At 50.7% G+C, this 11,208-nt stretch overlaps 3 protein-coding genes across 5 annotated transcripts in view; 2 read left to right on the top strand and 1 right to left on the bottom strand.

Annotated features, from left to right (window-relative positions):
- Positions 1 to 1,031: 1,031 nt before the first annotated feature.
- Positions 1,032 to 5,947, top strand: KCTD13 (potassium channel tetramerization domain containing 13). The gene is made up of 6 exons (XM_027863249.1): positions 1,032 to 1,440; positions 2,810 to 2,979; positions 4,078 to 4,167; positions 4,248 to 4,300; positions 4,512 to 4,707; positions 5,055 to 5,947. The coding sequence occupies exons 1-6, from the start codon at positions 1,164 to 1,166 to the stop codon at positions 5,289 to 5,291; spliced, it is 1,023 nt and encodes a 340-aa protein (XP_027719050.1). The 5' UTR covers positions 1,032 to 1,163; the 3' UTR covers positions 5,292 to 5,947.
- Positions 5,948 to 6,405: 458 nt separating this feature from the next.
- Positions 6,406 to 7,723, bottom strand: ASPHD1 (aspartate beta-hydroxylase domain containing 1). Its single transcript, XM_027863296.1, has 3 exons — positions 6,988 to 7,723; positions 6,729 to 6,842; positions 6,406 to 6,606 (listed from the first exon to the last, which is right to left on the bottom strand). The coding sequence occupies exons 1-3, from the start codon at positions 7,721 to 7,723 to the stop codon at positions 6,497 to 6,499; spliced, it is 960 nt and encodes a 319-aa protein (XP_027719097.1). The 3' UTR covers positions 6,406 to 6,496.
- A 2,216-nt stretch (positions 7,724 to 9,939) lies between these two features.
- SEZ6L2 (seizure related 6 homolog like 2) overlaps positions 9,940 to 11,208 on the top strand; it is a 14,469-nt gene continuing 13,200 nt past the window's right edge. For all 3 annotated transcript variants that reach the window (XM_027863002.1, XM_027863005.1, XM_027863004.1), the window contains exon 1: positions 9,940 to 10,359. In XM_027863002.1, coding sequence (XP_027718803.1) covers positions 10,287 to 10,359 — 73 coding nt within the window. In that variant the 5' untranslated portion in view covers positions 9,940 to 10,286. The remainder of the gene's footprint in view (positions 10,360 to 11,208) is intronic.

Consider the following 11,208-nt stretch of genomic DNA (forward strand, 5'->3'; position numbering starts at 1 on the left):
TGTGGGTGGGTCCTTTTCCCATTTGTAGGATCTCTTTGGGATATAGCCCTAGAAGTGCTATTGCTGGGTCAAAGGGTATGCACATTTTTATAGCTCTTTGGGCATAGTTCCAAATTGCTCTCCAAAATGGTTGGATCATTTCACAACTCTACCCACAATGCATTAGTGTTCCAATTTTCCCACATCTTCTCCAACATTTATCATTTACTTGTTTTGTCATGTTGGCCAATCTAATAGGTGTGATGTGGTACTGACGAGGCTGTTTTAAAGACAAAGTTGTCATCTCCATTAACAAATAGTAGCCGTTATCTCAATGACATCTAGTTTTGGGAAATTGCACTGCAAAGAAGCTTACACTCATATGAATAATATTATTATGATTATTTTAAAAGTCATAAATATGAAACTTGACAAGGATTTTTATCAAAAAACAAGTATCTCAGTTTGTTACCTTATGTTTAAGATTTATATTAATTTGTTGTTATAAAATGTAATATTTTTTTATTTGAATAAAATACAATCTAAGAAATGTGCTTGCATTTTTTTTAAGTGTGCCTGGGGTTACAACGATGTTTTTGTTGTTGATTGCTTTGTTTTGTTTTTAACAGGGCTTCGCTACATTAAGTTCTTAGGGAAAGCAAAGACAAAGTCTACCAGTCCCTCCTCCATGGTCCCTGTGCCCCTACGCGACCTCCTCCCCCAAGGTGCGGGGAATACCAAGGGCCCTGGGGGGGGGCGCTCGAGAGTCAAACTGCTCCGGCCGCCAGTGCGCATGCCTCCCTTTCTTCTTCCTCCTCTGCCCCTAGGGAAGTGGCAGTGCGTTTGCGTGGATTGGGTCTGCGCCTAACTTCCGGGCAGCGCTGCCGAGATGGGGCGGCGGCGGAGGGGTCCGGGAGCCGAATAGAGCCGAGTTGGGCCGGGGGGATAGCGGGGTGGGCGGGAGGGAGGGGGAGGGGGTAGGGGCGGGGGGAGGCGGGGTGGGGAATTGAAGAGCTCGCGGAGAGGGGCGGGATCTGAGGCCCAGGGTCAGAGGTTGCGGCTAGGACTGGGGTCGGGGGAGGGGGCGGCCTGGGGCCTGGACTGGAGTGATTTTGCTGCCGTCGTCGCCGCCGCCGCCACTTCGACCGCCACCTCGACCACCACCTCGGGCGGAAGTGGCCAGCATGTCGGCCGAGGCCACGGGCGCGGGATCCCCGGCCGCCCCCTCCCCTGGGGGTCCCGAGCCCCCGGGCCCGGCGCTGGCGCCCACACCTCCCACCCCCGGGGCCGCAGGCGTGGGAGCCGCCTACGATCTCAAGCCGCTGAGTCCGAGTAGCAAGTACGTGAAGCTGAACGTGGGGGGCTCGCTCCACTACACCACGCTGCAGACCCTGACCAAACAGGACACCATGCTCAAAGCTATGTTCAGTGGCCGCATGGAGGTGCTCACAGACTCCGAAGGTACCCGGGCTTGGGGCCGGGGCCGGGCAGGACCCTCGGGACAGATCTGACTGCGGCTGTCCTGCGAGTCTGAAAGCTCCTGGGGGGGCCTCCCGGGGCTGAGTCTTGTTCCTCCTTTGTATCTGCCCCACACAGCCCGGTCTCTAAAAAGCTGCTTGGCATAGCGGGAAAGTCAAACGCTTTAGCAGTCAAAAGAAATGGGTTCAATTCCAGGCTCTACACCTCACCTGTGTGAGTTGGAAGTAGTCCCTTAACCCCTTGGGGCCTCAGTTTCCTCATCTATATAATGTTAGGCTAAATGACCTCAAAATTTTCTTTCTCTAATAACCTCTGGTCCTTTAAATATCCATTGAATGGATGGATGGAGATTGGGGGCTAGCCTCAACACTGTCAGAAATTAAAAATGGGAAAGGTATTTGGGGTTTGCAAGTTATCTCTATCAACCTTTGGAGCTGATTGTAGTAAGGAGGAATCATCATTAACAAAAAATTACCTAGGCTTTTCTTTAAGTATTAAAGGTATACCTTTAGTGCAATGCCCTCTAGGTAGAGGGCAGTCTTTTGGGGGGAAGGAGTTACATGTGCTAGGCATGGAAATTATTACTGCTGGAGAGACAGATGGCCAACTGTGTAGGGTTCTACCCTCTGGCAGGAATGCAGAATTAAAAGCATGTTTGGTCCCAACCTCAGGGTGGTATAGGGACCATTGGTAATGCTTGCTTGTCTCAAGAGGCAGGAGTGAACCCTACACAGCAAAAATGAAAGGGAAGACAGCTGCTAGTGATGTATTTGTTGGGGGTGGAGAGTAAAGTAGTAGGAATGCCACAGCCCTGTTGTGGGGGAGGGGAAAATTAGTATTGAATAAAGAATAAAAGCAGCTGTTCCATATGCTGCCAAGGGACAGGATTATGCCTTTGTTCCTATAGAAGCCCAGGAGTTGGGGGTGGTAGGCCTTGCTGTGCACCTGATCCCACTAGAGGAAAAAGGGGAGGATACACATTGAAGGAACATATTAAGAGCTGGGGAGTTTGGGTAATTGTAGACACAAAATCTTGCTGAAGTAGGAAGAATTTGTGCTTAGCTCAGTGATTACTTTACCCATGGGTAGGGAATGGGTGTTTTAACCTTTTAGGTTAGATACCAGCCTCGATCAAAAAGTGAGGTCTGTGGAGCTGATAATAGTTTGGAAGAATCATTATCATCAACAAAGAATTAGCAAGTCTTCAAGTATTAATGGTCTCCACTTAGGACAATGATAAATGTCCTGTATCGTAGGACAGTTTTTTGAGGAAAGGATTTATATTAGGTATGGAAATGATTAGAAGTCACAGGAAAAATTTCTTCCTTTCTCTCTCTGACTCCCCCCCCAGGTTGGGTGCTGATCGACCGGAGTGGGCGGCATTTTGGGACAATCCTGAACTACCTTCGGGATGGATCAGTGCCTCTTCCAGAGGGCCCTCGGGAGCTGGGTGAGCTGTTGGGTGAGGCACGATACTACTTGGTGCAGGGGCTAGCTGAGGATTGCCAGTTGGCTCTACAGGTGAGACCATGTGCCCTTTCACCTTTTTCCCTATATCTATTTGTTGACCCCTTGAACACAGAAGGAAACTGTTTTACCTGTAGCCCTTTCCCTCCCACACTATTTCAATCCTCATTTGCTTCCTATCTTACTTTATCTGAAGTAATAACCAAGATGGAATGAGTAGAATTGATGTGAGAAAGTAAACTACAGAGAGTGATATGTGAACAAGGGAACCCAGGGGCTTGTGGGCTGCTCTTTTGGGAACGCTATGTTCCCATCCTGGCTCCATGTACACACTAGCTAGCTTTTTAACCTCTCTGGACCTCAGTTTCTTGTGAAATGAATAAATGAGAGTAGCTCTAATGTCCCTTCCAGCCCTGGCAAGAATAATTCACATTTATATAATACTTTTACTTTTAAGGGTTACAAAGCATCACACACTCACACCCCCCCCAAAAAAAGAAAAAGAAACCTGTGAAATAGTGTAAAAGTTGATGAAACTGAGGCTCAGAAAAGTAAAGTGATTGTACCCTTGATCACACATCTAGTGTCAGAGCCATGACAGAGTCACGATCTCTGGTCTCCTAACTCCCGGTGTCTTTCTTTTCCAGTATACCATATTGCCTTTCATTCTGTACTAATATACAAGATGTCTTAGTGTTGTCTTAAGAACCCTTAAAATGGCACTAAGTTTGAGACGGTCTGTATTTTTATAGCGTCTACAAAAGTTCATGCATAATACAAAATAGTCTTGTGCAATAGTCAGGCTCATTATTTTCCTCCTTTCATAGATAAGGAAGTATGCTGAGAGGTAGGTAAAATCACTTGCACTAGTTCATACGATAGCAAGTAGCAGAACCAGGATTATTCCCAGTGTCCTTTGCGTTGCATTATATTGCTTCTCATGCTCTGGTTTATCTTCCCGGAGCCCCTTCTCCACTGTTGTGTTTCTTGGTAGTTGTGGGGCTGTGAAAAGAGTTCTGGCCCTGAATGATAGGGAAGAGAGAAGTAGAGGTGGCTGGGTTTCATACTTGATTCTCAAGTCCCAGTTCTTACCATTCTTCCCACCTCCTCTCCCCTGTCAAGTGGCCGCTAACCTCCTTTCTCTTTCTCCAGCAAAAGAGTGAGAGCCTTTCCCCACTCTGCCTTATTCCCATGGTGACATCTCCACGGGAAGAGCAGCAGCTTCTGGCTAGCACCTCTAAGGTGAGACACCAGCACCTTGGGAAGGGTTGGCTTTTTTGACTCAGCTTGACTCCTTCTGGCCTTTCTTTCTTCCCCCTCAGCCAGTGGTGAAGCTGCTGCACAATCGAAGTAACAACAAATATTCCTACACCAGGTGAGGGAGAGCCCTGGACTGGCCTAGCCCTTCGATTTTCAACCCTGTTCTCTTCTTTAACAGGCCATAGCCTTATTCCCTAAGTTCCTGTCTCCTTTCTATTTCCACTCCCAATACCCAGAACTCTAACTTCGGTTTGATGAGCTAAAATCACTTGGTTTGGGTGCTGGAATCTTACTGCCTTTTGCTCCCCACCTCTCCAAACCGTTAGCACGTCAGACGACAACCTACTAAAGAACATTGAGCTGTTCGACAAGCTGGCATTGCGCTTCCATGGGCGGCTGCTCTTTCTCAAAGATGTACTGGGTGATGAGATCTGCTGCTGGTCTTTTTATGGACAGGGCCGAAAGATTGCTGAAGTCTGCTGTACCTCCATTGTCTATGCCACTGAGAAGAAGCAAACCAAGGTTAGGGATGAACCTGGGGTTTAAGGGTGGGAGAGGTCTACTTTAGCACTCTTGGCTATTAAGGAAACAATGTAAGGGCATCTGTGTGCTTAGGAAGGGGAAACTATTGGTGTTCAAAACAAGGTGGCTTTAGGGGTGGAGCTGCCACTTTCTCCCCCTCCCCCTCTTCCCCCCTCCTCTCTCCCCTCCTCTCTCTTCCTCCCTCCCTCTTTCCATCCCTTCCTTTTCTCTCTCAATCTCTCTTCTCTCTCTTTCTCCCCACTTCTCCCTCCCCTGCTTTTGATGAGACCAAAACTGCTCAGAGATGGTACAAGCTGTTGTCAACCTTGGCATCTACCTCCTCACAGGTAGAATTCCCAGAGGCAAGGATCTTTGAAGAAACATTGAACATTCTGATCTATGAGACACCCCGGGGGCCTGACCCTGCTCTCTTAGAGGCCACTGGGGGTGCTGCTGGAGGAGGTGGGGCTGGGCGGGGAGAAGATGAAGATGGACGAGAGCATCGAGTCCGAAGGATCCACGTCAGACGACACATTACTCATGATGAGCGACCCCATGGCCAGCAGGCTGTCTTCAAGGACTGACCTTTCACCCACCCTGCCCTTGAACTTGTTCTCCCCTCTTATTGTTACCGCTGCCATAATCCTTCCATTCTCTCCTTTCCCATGACTTCTGCCCCGGCTTTGCTGGTCAAGTCGTGGGTTTCCTTTCTCCACTCAGCATTTCAGATTTATGGTACAGTACATTTAGCCCCTTTTATCCTCCTTATTCCTCCAACCCCATCAACAACGTGGTACATTCCAAGGCACGTACTACAATTCTTCCCAAAATGTCACGTTTGTTATCTTCACCCCCTCCAAACTGCTTGGATATGATGTTCTTTCACTCTCTCTACCTTCTCCCTATCTCCAGTTCTTACATTCCCCTATCTTTGCATTCATTATAGGTGCATGTTTTAGATTTTTGGTTATGCTCTTGTTTTCACTTCCTCTTTATATGTGTTATGTGCCAAAGTTTTTCTTATGACCTTAACTATCTGCTACATTCCAAGCCTATTCCTTTGCCCCTGTACATTTTACAGCCATTTCACGTACAATTCTGTCCCTGGCCCTTGTCCCTTCTTAAATTGGTACTGAAGTGGCCTGTGGCCTTCCCAGCCTGGCCTCCTCACCTACTTGTTTCTTATTATTTATTTTAATTTTCTATTAAATTATTGAAATAAAGTTGAATTGCAAGGGTAGACTTGCTTCCTGGAAGAGGGATTTTACCTTTGACAGGTTGGGTCTTGTTTTGTTGGGTATGGATGAGAGAAGGTGGGGCAAGTTCTATGCAGGGTGTCTATGAAGGTAAGCTTCACTTATTTGTAGAGCTGAAAGGAACCTAGGTCATGTAGTTCAACCCTGTCATTTCAGAGACATAAGCTAGATTCCAGGAGGTGAAATGATTTGCCCAACAGCCAAAGCGTAGTGGCAGAAAGTCTAGAAACTGAATTTTCTCTCTCCAAGTGTAGTGTTCTTTGCATTACATTATACTGCATCTAAAACTACCCAGCTTCAACCAACTTTGAGTGTTCCTCTCTTGTGTGTTGTGGAAGGATGCTGCCAGGATTTAAAGACTATTGTAAATTTGTATTTCAGTTCTTGGATATGTCACCTCCTCACTTCTGCATGTCATGACTCCCATAGCAGCACCAGAGGTGAAAGGCAAACCATGTCACACCAAGCTGCCAAAATTCAATGTATCAGGGGCCCTCTCTGGGGGGGGGGATATTGGGACATCAAATTTCCCTTCATGGGTCAGGTGCAAAGACAAAATCAAGAGCTTGTCGCTCAGCCCCAGCTACATTGGGATGCCAAAGGTCAACAATGAAGACCACACGAGGTCCATCTTCTGCAGAGCCTGGAGACAAAAAGGAAGCAAAGGATTAAAATCATTCAGTTTTGTTCTCAAGTTCCAGCTTTGACCAATCACCCTCTCGGCTCCCAAATCCCTTCTTTGCAGAGCTCTGGTGTTCTGGTTACCATTGTGAGCTGCTGTGTGCAGGAAAGAATCATCCACAAGTAGACAGTGTCCCTCAGACCAGCACTGGGGCTCACCCCCGACGACTAACTCGCAGCCAGGGGGAATCTTCAGGCCTGTTGGAGAAGGCCCAGGTAAAGGTCAGAGGACGAGTCCCCTTTCTTCCACCCAATTCAGACATTCCCATTGCTTCCCCAAATAGACCCATATTTTTCCATTTTACCCCAGGTTAAACCTAAATATCCTTGATCCACTACTTACCTAAGTGGCAGCGAACACGAGCATTGGTGGGTCCACAACGCCCCTCAAGTCTGGCTCCAGGTAGAAGAACAGAAAAGCCAGCATTGCCAAAAGAATTGGCACTCACAAAGCTTCTCAGCCCTCTAAGGGCCCGATATGCCCCTGGGCAGCGTCGGCAATTGTTTGGCTGGCACCGACCAGCCCTGTAGAGTAGGAACTGATGGCACCCAGGGGCCAAAGGAGGAGACCATCCCCGAGGTGGAGAAGATGTCCCTGAGAAATCCCAGCTCACAGTTCCAAAATCCCGAAGAATGGCAGGGAAACTATTCTCTAGGAGCTCCACATCATGTCGCTGAGCGTCCCGGGGCACAAATGGAGCAGAAGGAAGGTCGGGCAAAAAGAGCAGAGCTGGGCGTTGGATCCCTGGCCTTCCTCCAAGGCTGCTGCTGCCCTGAGCTGCCCGCCTCACCCGCCCCATCCCAGCCCAGGAGTAACGCTGGGCATAGGCCCGAAGCCTCCGACTCACAAGGCCTTCTGCCCCAGGCCCTTCACCAGGCTCCCTGGTGACCCCTGGGCGTTGAGCTCCAGGCGCAGAACCTCTGCCAACTCCAACACCCCCTCTGCTAGCACCCCCTGCCCTGGGGATTGGGGTGTCCTGGGAGCCCAGTCGATAACAGTACCAGAGGAAAAGGGAGGTAAGGGCCCCAAGGATCAGAGTGAGGGCTGGGCAGGCCAGGGGTAGGGACCAAGGGGGCATGGTGAAATGGGGTGGGGAGTCTAGTCAAAAGGCCCCAGGCATTCCCCAAATCTGTTTTCCTTCTCACCCTGCCCTACCAGCTCTCTCTTTGGCAACCTTGGTTTCAACTTCCTCGGACCTTAATCCATGCTGTCTTCCTCATTCCCCATCACCTCTCCTTCGTGGCCCCTTTTTTCTGGGGCTTCTGCCTCCACGATTCTGCTTCCACTTTTCAATTTCTCTCTTTCTCCATCAGCAGTTCCTGCCCCACCTCATCATGCAGCCCTCAGATCCTGAGATGGATCTTAATCCTCTGCAGCAGCTACCGCCTTTCCTCCACAACCCTTCCTTTCCTCTCTTCTGTCCCTCCCCACCTCCTCGCCTCTCCTGTCTTTTCCCCTCCCCTTTTCTCTGCTCTATCCCTTCTCTCTCTCCCCTCCTCTCCTCTCACCCTCCTTTCCCACTCACCCTGACGTCACCTTCTTCTTCTTCCCACCCCCGCACCCATCACTTCAGGCCCACCCCAGAGTCAGCCGCATCTGAGGGATTCTCTTGCGTCAGGAAGGGAAAGAACAGAAGGAAGGGTGCAAGGCAAGGGAGGGGCAGGGGAACTTTTGGTGTCCGGGGTTGGGGGCAGGGAAGGGGCGACCCCTAAAGGTTTGTAAAGCAAGTCTCTGGCAGAGCTGGACTCCCCTCCTTGGCAAGGTGTCAAGTTGGGCTCTGAGGTGGCTGCGTCGGAGTCCGGTCGCCCCGCAATGCGAAAAGGGGGAAGGAGGGGCGGGGCATGGAGCCAGTAGGTAGGAAGGAGTGGAGAGACCCACAGATTGGTGGGGCGAGGGCGGCGGTGACAACCAGCGGGAGGCAATCAAATCAGCATCGAGAGGCAGAGCCACCTCTGTCTGTCTCTAGGTGACTCTTCTCCCTCCCAACTCCAGCCCCCGCTTCCCGCAGGACCGTCACCTGAGCGCCAGTAATTGCAGGCGAGAGGCGAAGGTGGAGGCCGCCACAGCCAATCAGTTTTGAAAGCCGGGGAGCCCCCGAGTCTGGAGCCGAGGGGCGGGGCTGAGGCCGAGCGCTGTCCTTGGGTCGGTGGTGCTGAAAGAGGCCTGCACCCCAGCGCCCGTTAAAACCCACCGCGGGAAGTGTGCTATGAAGCAGTGGGGCCAATCCTTGAAGGCAGAGAAGAGGGTGGGCAAGGGCAGCACTGTATGAGCGTGGGACAAGACACGCCTCAGACTGCATCTAGTTTGAAGGATCATGACCAGAGGAATCCTTGAGAAAATCGAGAAGGGACACTTAGACATTAGACCCTAGGAGAGGGGGAGCGGGATATTTTATAGGTTGGCGGCGAGGAGAGAAAACCCACCCCCATCTCCTACCCCTTGTTTGGAAGGCAGTGTAGTACTCCTGGGGGCGGGGGTGGGGTAGACAAGAGAGCAATTTCCCAATGATGCAGAACTGTAGTGGGAGGCAAATTCACCGTTGATGGTTGAGGAAAGGGAGGGGGGAATGTAAATCCGGGTGTAAAGTCGGGGGTGTCTTGGGGAACAGACAGAAGGAAATGCAGCTGCGTTGCGGCTTCCAGAACCGGGAAGAAGGCGATTAAAATTCCAGATGTACTGGGAGGGTGACTTGGAGGGCGGGGGACGTTAATTAGAGATGTGACCGGATTGAAGCTTTCCTTTTTCTCTCACCAGGGAGTGGGGATGTTGGGTGGGGGAATGAAAAACACAACTCGGTGCTCGCCTTCATACAGTGCACCCACCGTCCTCTGGTCTCCATCCCACCCCGGCTCTCCCCCCAACATACCCACGCACCAGGCCCCTCCCCTCGCCCGGCCCCAGGATCTGACGTGGGCTCCGACACCTTTCTCAGCTTCTCCCTCCCTTAGCCTCAGCTCTCGAGCTGCCCCCCCCCCCGGCATCTTCCTCCCCCAGGACCCTACGACCCTCTCTCTTCTTTCCCCGTAGGACCCTCCTAGAGCCCTTTAGATACCCCTCCCGACCCTTCATTCTTTCCACCTCCCACTCCAAGCTGCAATTCCAGTCTTCACCCTGTACCCCAACAACCTGGTATCTAAGCGAGGCCGAAAACAGGCGTCAGGGGAAGAGTGGAACCCAGGCGTCCCCGGATCTCTCAGAAAGCCTGGTCTGATTTAGCACTCCCCCACCTCGCCCCACCCCCTGCAGCCGCAGCCGCGCCCCCTTTTTCTCTCCTCCCCCCCACATCCACAGGAACAGAGAGGACGGAGGTGTCCGGACACGAGAGAGGACCCGGGCATTGAAGCAGGCAGGAAAGCCAGGAATCTTCGGTTCCCAGTCTCTTCCCCGTATATTCTTCACATACACACACCCACCTCAGCCTTTCGCCTCCTGTCGAGCACTGGATTTTTTTTCCTTAAAAGGAAGCAGTAGTAGACGGGAGCAGAATAGGCAAGAAGAAGAGCAAGAAGACTAGCTCTTCAGCCCCTGGGAGGGGAAGAATTAGTGGAATAGCCAAGAAGCTGAGTAAAGAAGACTGGCTCTTCAGCCCCTGGGAGGAGAGGGATTGGGGTGCTGGAGAGGGGTTTGGGGATCAGGGTACCATGGGGACCGCTGGAGCCGGCCTCCTGCCCCCACCGCTACTGCTGCTGCTCTTCAGCTGTCCCTGGACTTGCGGTAAGGAAATACGGGATTGCATGAAAGAGATGAGGGAATTGTACCCCCAAATGTGAAGGGGGCAGGGCAGTCAGTGTGTGCTGGGGATGCCGCCTCCTCTTACAGTCCCTATTCTCTGCACGCCTGGCCTTTGGTTTTCTCAGAGCTGGTAGAGGAAGGGGGAGGGGCGCTGCAGTGGGAAAAGGGGAGAAGGATGGGATCTAGGGTTTTACCACTGGCACTTATAGTTCCCCCAAGTCCAGTCCCTGGGGTTGTTGGATGAGAGGAAGAATGGAAGGACAAGGGGATGGGTAGGGGGTTAAATTCAGGAAATAGAAGTGGGGAGAGGTGATTCCTACCATGCTAAAAGACAAGGATCTGAGGCAGAGAGGCAGGTGGGACACTTAAAGAGGAGAGAAAAGGAGTACATACACAGGATATATACATACATAATCTTTGACATATGGCTAAAGACAGATGGACATCTAAGCAAGGACAGATCCATAGCAAAACAGCTACCCACACAGACCTACACACAGGCACATGGACACATATGGCTTCTGACTACATAAAGAGAGGCCCAGAGATCTAGAAAAACAGACACAGAGAGAACCAGTAAGCAGTATATATGTAGACAGAGATCGTAAGTACTACATAGAGACAGAAACCCAGAGAAATAGAGACAGAGACCCAAAAAGAGGTTATGGATGCCACAGAGAATTAGAAGATAGAGGCACTACAGAAATCAAGATAAAGTTGAGGGGAACCCCTCATAAAGCAGCAGATAGTACAGAGAGACCTGGAGAGAGTTGGTAGGTACTAAAGAGAGGCAGAAACCAATAGAAAGCTAAAGATAGATAGATAGATAGA

This window comes from Vombatus ursinus, unplaced genomic scaffold (assembly GCF_900497805.2).
Source record: "Vombatus ursinus unplaced genomic scaffold, bare-nosed wombat genome assembly UNPS02014770.1, whole genome shotgun sequence".
NCBI lineage: Eukaryota > Metazoa > Chordata > Mammalia > Diprotodontia > Vombatidae > Vombatus > Vombatus ursinus.

Coding starts and splice junctions, on each gene's coding strand:
- KCTD13 (XM_027863249.1), top strand. CDS start 1,164: ATGTCGGCCGAGGCCACGGGCGCGGGATCCCCGGCCGCCCCCTCCCCT. Junction 4,301..4,511: donor AACAAATATTCCTACACCAG/GTGAGGGAGAGC, acceptor CCAAACCGTTAG/CACGTCAGACGACAACCTAC. Junction 4,708..5,054: donor CTGAGAAGAAGCAAACCAAG/GTTAGGGATGAA, acceptor ACCTCCTCACAG/GTAGAATTCCCAGAGGCAAG.
- ASPHD1 (XM_027863296.1), bottom strand. CDS start 7,723: ATGCCCCCTTGGTCCCTACCCCTGGCCTGCCCAGCCCTCACTCTGATC. Junction 6,843..6,987: donor TCGTGTTCGCTGCCACTTAG/GTAAGTAGTGGA, acceptor CTTCTCCAACAG/GCCTGAAGATTCCCCCTGGC. Junction 6,607..6,728: donor GCACACAGCAGCTCACAATG/GTAACCAGAACA, acceptor TTTTGTCTCCAG/GCTCTGCAGAAGATGGACCT.